Consider the following 8327-nt stretch of genomic DNA (forward strand, 5'->3'; position numbering starts at 1 on the left):
AATCATGATTTTTAGATTACCAAATGGGTGTGGATTGAATTATTACATGAACATGCATGAGTTGTGATTTTGAAATAAGATATAGGAACGGGGTTCCGAATTGTTCTAGATTGTGAAAAAGTGTCTTGCTCTATATTCAAGGGTGTGAAATACCACCTGCCAATGGCAAGAGTGTCCGGCTCTATATCTAAAGGTGTGAAATACCACCTTTTCGGCTAATCACCGAAAGTTGTGGATCCACTAGATGTACCGGTATGATGCCATGGGAGCCTGGGGCTACGCCATATGCTTGGGATGGCATGTAATGCGGACTGGTTTCAGGCCAAAGGGTGTGACGACATCGAGTTACTTGATCATGTGTGTGTGTGTGTGATAAGCACTATACTAGAACTGTTTTGTGAAAATACTGGAACCGCATTGAACTTTGTATGTTTTATGTCATGATAAAATATGCCACACACTGATATAACCTAGATCTGCCTTACTGAGAGGTGTCTTACCCCTATCATACGTACATGTTTTCAGGTCCTTCGAGTAACCAGAACTAGCGTCCTTGTGTTAGGAGCATAGTGATCAGTGTACTGCGTGAAATACTTGTGTAAGTATTAGGACTATATCGAGTTGTCATTTTGGGTTTTGGCTGGCACCCGAGTTTATGTTTTGTATTATGGAACTTAGACTCCTTTTGTATAGACTCTGGTATGGTACAATGTATGTATAGAAAGAACATTTTTCGCTGCGTATATGTCATGTATGTGAATGTGTATAGGGTGTATAGGAACCCCACGGGGTCGGAGCTTCAATCATTATTGTATCATTGGTGTTTTGTATAATACAGGGACATGTTAGGTTACTAATCCACCCCTGGGTCCCATTACCAGGTTCGGGGTGTGAAAATACACATATCCCAAAATAACCAAAATGTGCCCTAGGGTCACAACTCAAAAATCTATCAGACCCTAGCAAAATGACTTACCTTGTTGACAGGGTAGAACAATCAACCTTTAACGTTGCGGAGCTCTATCTGCTATTTTATTTGGGGTTTTTGAAATGTTTATATAGCTAGGGTGAGACACCTTTTAGTAAGGGAAACAAACTAACATTAGTATATGATAACATAAGTATTTTCGTGTTATATATATAACAATACATAAATTATATCTAGTCAAACCATCTATTTCATAGCTGTTTAAAACATAATTTATCATAACATGATATAATATACTGAGTTTCTATACATGAAATCATCATATATAACTATACATAAAATAACACCCTGGATGGATAGCTTGCTAGTGTCATGTCTTACCCCCACATGACTAGGTTGTTCGGCCCGAAGGCAGGACCAAGCAATGGCTGGCCGACTATGTTAGATCAACATAAGTTTATAAGTACTATGGGTCTACCCCTCTTGGTCTGGACACCAGAGGGACGCCTGCACTACCATAAAACTACATCGACTACCAATCTCCCAATGTCCCTTACGACAAGTGGTAGCACTAACATATACATGATCGTGATCATATAGCTACGGTACCGTGCTTCGTGAAAGTCTAAACCAAGTCATTCAGGTTCTACAAACATATAGTATATTTTCAAATAATGATACATGGCTATTTTATAATAATATTTGTCATGATAATATTTTCATAAAATTTTACATAACATATCGTATAAAATTCACGGCCCTTACGCCAGCATAGTAAAACATGAAATCCATGACCCTTACACCGGCATAGCATATCATATGAAAATCACAGCCCTCACACTTGCATGTCATATTAAACCACGACCCTTATGCCGGCATATCATATCATGGAAAATCACGACCCTTATGTCGGTATATAATTAGCATACATAGTTTGAAATTCCTATATCGTTCTTTAATATCTTCCTAAATACTAATAACATGCTGATTCTGAAAATATAATATTTTGATATTACATAAAATCATATAATTTCATACTCATGCCACACAACATAATTATTGTTCATTTCATAAAATCTGCACAAAATCTTATTCCTTGCTGAAATGTATTAAAATCATTTTCCTGTTAATAGCAGTATTTCCAAACTCAGTTCTATAACAAACATAATTTCCTTGAAAATAAAAGCTGAATATTAATAAATAATTTCATGAAAATACTGAATTAGTTTATCCCATTACCTGACTTATGGAAAAGCTCACAAATTACTCCAAAATTACACCCGCGTGTTCCCCAGCTCAACACCCTGAAATTGTATTTCCTCTAGCAAAACTTTAGTATAAATTCATCTAAAACCTTCTTCAACCGAGAAATACCAAATACCTTAATAAATATTAAAATAACCAACTTACCCAAATTTTGGGATGGTTCCCAAGTTAGCCTAACCGACGAATCACTATAGCATATTTGTAAAAAATCTTCCTAGGAGTGACGTGACAGCTTTTTATCGTTGAACCGATGAAGAATGGGGCCGGATTTCTAGAGAGAAAGGGGAGAGAGTCTTAGGAGAGAGAGAGAGAGAGAGAGAGAGAGAGAGAGAGAGATTCTATAAAATTCCTTATAGCAAAAATGGGTTTTTGAGCTTATATAGAAAGCTTGTCCATGTGACCTTGTTGACGAGTCACATTTCCTTGTCGACGAGTCAATGAAGGGAGCTCGTCGACGAACACCTTCTCCTTGTCGACAAATTCAGGATCTAGAAACAGTCATTTTGGTAACTTTTCGTCGACAAGACGCATGTCTCTGTCAACGAGCCAAGAACCCTGCTTGTTGACGAGCACTTCTTCACTCATTGACGAGACCCAACTCAAATTCTTTAAGAAAATTCATTTTTCTCTCCTTATTTTATTATTTAATTACTATAATTTTTCGGGTCTCTATACCTTACAAATAGGTTAGATCCTTTCCAGACTAGTCCACTCCATATATTTAACATTTGTTCCTTGCAATATGTGGGATGCTTGATCGTGACACTCCTCCTTACATATGACGAGTGAACTCATCCTTTTTTAGTGTTTTGAGGGTATACCCATTAGGTCGTGTCAAAATGACCGTTCTGTAGGTGTCCACTCGTATCTGGGGTGTAACGAGTCATACATATTACATATACCTCGAGATTTTGCCTGTTTATACTCAAATTTATATGACTACATTAACTCTAAATTGTAATTACTAGTTAACTTTATATGAGTATATTGTTCTTAATGGCTATATAATGATGAAACTTGTGTGAATGAGTTACTTTGGAATTGCGTGAATTGTGTATAAGCTTGTGTATAATATAGTGATATTCATGTATGTGAAATGGTATATTTGTATTGAATGTACATTCATTTAATATTCATTAGAATTGGTGTTTGTGGGTGTTGCCCTAGAAACCCTCACGAGACTACAACTTGTTCACTAGGATCGACCTAGGGGTTTAAAGCTTTGTTGCATTCGATATATGCAATCGTATTTCCCACGAAAGAGGAAGTTGATAGGATTTGGTAGCTTTCTCAGTTTTTTTTTTTTTTTTTGCTAGGGACTAGCAAAACTTTAGTTAGGGGTGTGATTACGTGCTTAAATTGCGTAATAGGGACTTTAATTCATGCATTACGAATTATATTTTTAATTAAATGCATAATTACTCTCAATATTTTAACATCATGTCCTATTTATAATATTTAAGTTTTATTGCGTAATTTATGAATTTTTGGTATTTTTTTTTGTATTGTAAGGCGATAATTGGAAGCTAAAAATCGATGATACTTCGTAATTTGTGCGTAACTCTCTCATCCGATCTTCGATTAAAATGATTTAAGATGTTGTAGAAAGATAAAAAAATGCTCTACAGTTTTCATGTTTTGCATTTTGAGAAATACTAACTGCCTCAAGGTTGAAATCGGACATGAATTTACCATACGCTATTTTATGGATTATTTCGACATTACTTCGTAATCTAAGCGTAACTTTCTCGTCCAAGCTCTGATCGAGACGATTCAAAATTTTGGGGAAAGCTACGAAAGGGTTCTACAACTTTCATGCGTCGAGATTTGAGGGATACAGACATTTACTAGGACAAAATTGGTCTTGAAAGTTCAGAACTCATTATGTGTTAACAAAAGAAACAAAAAAAAAAAAGGAGAGACTCACTTGGGTCGAGCTTCACAACTTGTCTCCTCTTCTCTCTCTCTCTCTCTCTCTCTTCTCTTTCTTTAAGTTAGTTCAAAAGTTTTAATTTTTTTTAATATCATTAATTCCAGATTATTAGACTTTATTATTTTAGTTTATTTTTTTTCTTTCTTTCTTGCATTTAAATAGTTGGTTGATCATTATTAATCTTTAGTTGAATTTTAATTAAAATTCTGAACTTTAAATTATTGTTGTGTTATTATTAGAGTTAATTTTGGTTGGGTTAATTTTCATTATTAAGTTCGATTTGTCTTTGTTAAAATTTTCATTTAGAATTTAAATATTTTGTTGAGTTTTTTTATTTATATCTTGAGTTTGGTTTAGTTGAGATCTTAGTTATTATTGTGGTTTAATTTATTATTTAAGTTGCTGAAGAGCAAAGTTTGTTTTCGACGAAACTATTGTTGAATTAGATTTAATTTCTTTTTTTGTTTACGTTATTGATTGAGTTAGGTCTAGTTTTTAAGTAGGCGTTTAATTGAGTTTTAATTTTTATGGTTGAATGCTTGCGTTAATTAATAAAGTTTTTATCTTTAGGCTTTTGTCCGAAATTTTTAACGTAGAATCTATTTCCTGTTTGAATGGTTTAACTAAGATTGTTTTTCAGCATTCAGTTGAGTAATATAGTTTATGTTTTGATTCGTTTTAATTTAGTCACAAAATTTCAAATATCTCATGGACTGAATCTGAACTATGTTTAGTAAATTTTTCTTTTATTAATTTCTTTTGGAATTATACGAGTTTGAAATTAAAATGCATTCCTTGAGGAGACGATCTGACCCTTAGGCTAATTATTATATGACTAAACTCCTATACTTAAAATAACTTCCGAACTGCTCATTTTTAGAGTAAGATATTGTATTAATTGATGAAACCGAGAGCGAAGTAAAGATTGAGTTAGAATTATGGAAAAAAGTTTTGGAATGTAGAGACTTTAGGATAAGTAGAAATAAGACAAAATATATGAAATGTAATTTCATTAATGGTAGGAGGAATATTAATTGGTGACAAAGTTAAATTTGATGTTAAAGAAATAAATAATATTTGTAGATTTTGATACCTTGAATTTATTACAGACGCTAAAGGAAAAATTGAATATGATATAATGTATAGATTTAAAGCAGGTTAGGTAAAATGAAGAAGTGTTTTAAGTGTGATTTGTGATCGTAGAATACCCTTAAAATTAAAAGGGAAGTTTTATAGGTTGATTATAAAACCAGATATGCTATATGAATCAAAATGTTGGGTGACAAGGAAATAGAATGTTGAAAAAGTAAAAGTTGTCGACATGAGAGTGTTTTGATGGATGAGTGGTATAATATTGAAAGATAAATTAAGGAGCGAACATATTCATGGTAAGTTAGATGTAACTCCTATAAAAGATAAGGGAGGGACGACTCAGATGATATGAATCCTTGTAACGTAGGTGACATAATGCGCGAAAAAGATAGTTAGTTACTGTGGGAAGTAGTAGACAGTATATTAATAGACTTAAAATAACTTGGAAGGAGATAGTAAGTGAGAATTTAACAGTCCTAAATCTATAATAATAATAATAATAATCATTCATGGTTACATAAATTGACGAAAAAGAATTCATATAGTCGATCCTACTTAATGGAACTTAAGACTTGATTTTGTTGTTTTGATGATATTTTTATTAAAGTAATGACATTTTTTAAAAGCAATCTAATCACAAGTGAATAAAAATGACAAACTCCTAGGGTGTGGTTCCGGTGATAGTGCGGACTGTGGGAGTACCTCTCACGAGGTCAGGTGTTCAAACCCTCTCGAATTCGTTTCCGTCTCTGAATTCCTAAAATTTACCTCCCTTTAGAGTTATGAGGTCGGCTTCAAGGGGTGTGGGATTAGTCACGTGGACCGTAAAACGAACACGTGGAAATTCAGTGCGTAATTTAAAAATAAAAATAAAAATAAAAAAATAAAAAGACAAAATTATCAATTTGTTCTTTTTTACTTTATACATTTATTATAACAGTCAAAGAACGGGGCTTTTTTTTTTTTTAATAATTTTAAAAAATATAAGGGTGGAGAGTCATTTTCCCAAAAAAAAAAAAAAAAACTGAGGGTTTACCCAATATAATGTAATAAAGATCTAAGTTCTTGAACATCAATTTCACATCGTAGACAGGATTCAATTGAAACGGGAAATCTGACTGATAAATTCAAGGGATCAATGAATCAAAATATAAAGATTCGTTAACTGCTGGCGCTTTGCGACGCCGGGATCACATAATCGAACGCCATCACGCTCTCCAGATAACCCCCAGCATTCTCCTTCTGCAACTTCACGATCTTCTCGTCCGCCGACGAATCCAAGCCGTTCAATTCCCCCAATCCCGGAAACATCGCAACCGACACGATCGAAAACCCCTTTGCCCTCGCCGGCGAAAAATTCTTCCCGAAACTAATCCGATCCGTCGATTTGGATCCATTCTCAATCGCTTTTAGTACTTCCCGGTTCTCCGCATCGCCCGAACCTTCCTTCAATTTTGAGAACGTAACTCTCATTGCAGATCCGGCGGGCAGGACCACCGGCCCGGCGAGATCATCGGGGATCCAGTCCACGGCCATGACGTCATCGCAGAACGGGAACACCGAATCTCTGACGTCGACGTGGAACGGGTGGACAAGGTAGGCGTTCAGATCTTCCTTGGATCGGTACCGGCTGTGAAGCATGAGCGTGAAATCGAACGGCGACGATAGGATTCTGTGGATGGGCCCGGCTGTGAGGTGGAGGACCTGATCAAGAGAGATCAAGCTGTTCATTCTGCTGACCATGGAGGCGATCCTGGACGGATCCGTGCCGTCCTTGACCTTGAAGAGGATGATGTGCTCGACGAACTGATGAGCCGACGACATTATCCGGCATGGGAAATCGAACGGCTGAGAGGGTGAGTAGGGTCTTAGAGTGCGCGAGAGCTTGGGACGGAGCAGGTGTTTGGTAGCAGGGAATGCGAGTGAGGAGGTGGCGATGGAGACTCTGGGTATTCACAGCCACATCAACATTTTGAGAGTTTTTTGCCGACTTATTTTTATTTTATTATAATATATTAAATAATATAATGATCAGGAAAATTATTTCCGAAATAACACTTGCCTAGTCTCACTATTTTGTCCAACGGAATTTGTGACAAGACAAATCTTGCTGAATCAAGTAATGAAATTTATCATGCCTGAGGGTGAGGATCAGTTTATTTATCTGACCATTCAAGGATATTTGCATGGCATGTCTGTTCCGGACAATCTCTTAACAGGAACCATTTCGGGGACTTTGGGTTGAAAAATCTAACTAAACTGTTCTTACTTTCCAACAATTTATTCCATTTTGAATATATGGAACTGCACAAATTTGTACAGACTCCCATTAAACGACAACAGATTGGCCGGGAATATTTCATCGGAAATTGGAAATTTGAAGAGTTTGAATTTAATCGATATGAGCAACAACCATTTCGTTGGAGAAATTCCTCCGTCAATATCCAGATGTAAAAACTTGGAGTTTCTCGCCCTCCGCTCAAATGGGTTCACGGGTCCTCTGCCGGAGATGCTGCCGGCTAGAGTCCAGGTTATGGACATTTCAAAAATAGACTTTCAGGTCCGTTAAAGGGTGCTAGTATTGGATTATTGATTGAATTATCCAAACTTATTCTTGGAGGGAGTAAACTTTCCGGCAGAATCCCGACGGAGATCGTGTCCTGCAATAAACTAACATTGTTAGACCTCGGGAACAATGGCTTCTTCCGCGAAATACCGAGCAAGCTTGGTCAACTTCCGAAGCTGGAAATTTCCCTCAATTTAAGATGCAATTCTTCGATGAATTGCCCAACACCCCATTCTTCCGAAACCTCCCCGCCAGCGACATCGTCGGAAACCCAGCCCTCTCCATTTCTGGAAATGGCGTTCTTCCTCACATTGGTCGCCCCAAATTAGCGGCGAAACTAGCAACGATTTTGTCTCTCCTCCTTTCACTCTAGTGCAATACTAGTACTCCTCTCAATTTGCATGTTGCTTTGCACCTGTAATCACAAGGAAAACAATTTCTAGAACACTTGGGAAATGACTTTTTATTAGAAAATGGAGATCTCTATCGACAACGTCGTCCGAAATCTCACGTCGGCGAACGTGATCGGCACCAGAAGCTTC

The 8327-nt window shown here is 36.3% G+C and overlaps 1 protein-coding gene across 1 annotated transcript; it reads right to left on the bottom strand.

Annotated features, from left to right (window-relative positions):
• Positions 1–6380: 6380 nt before the first annotated feature.
• Positions 6381–7043, bottom strand: LOC131158663 (stress-response A/B barrel domain-containing protein UP3-like). Its single transcript, XM_058113532.1, has one exon. The coding sequence runs from the start codon at positions 7041–7043 to the stop codon at positions 6381–6383; it is 663 nt and encodes a 220-aa protein (XP_057969515.1).
• Between the last annotated feature and the right edge of the window lie 1284 nt (positions 7044–8327).

This window comes from Malania oleifera, chromosome 6 (assembly GCF_029873635.1).
Source record: "Malania oleifera isolate guangnan ecotype guangnan chromosome 6, ASM2987363v1, whole genome shotgun sequence".
Lineage (NCBI taxonomy): Eukaryota > Viridiplantae > Streptophyta > Magnoliopsida > Santalales > Ximeniaceae > Malania > Malania oleifera.

Excerpts from the sequence above, each read along its gene's own strand:
- LOC131158663 (XM_058113532.1), bottom strand. The coding sequence starts at position 7,043 with ATGTCGTCGGCTCATCAGTTCGTCGAGCACATCATCCTCTTCAAGGTC.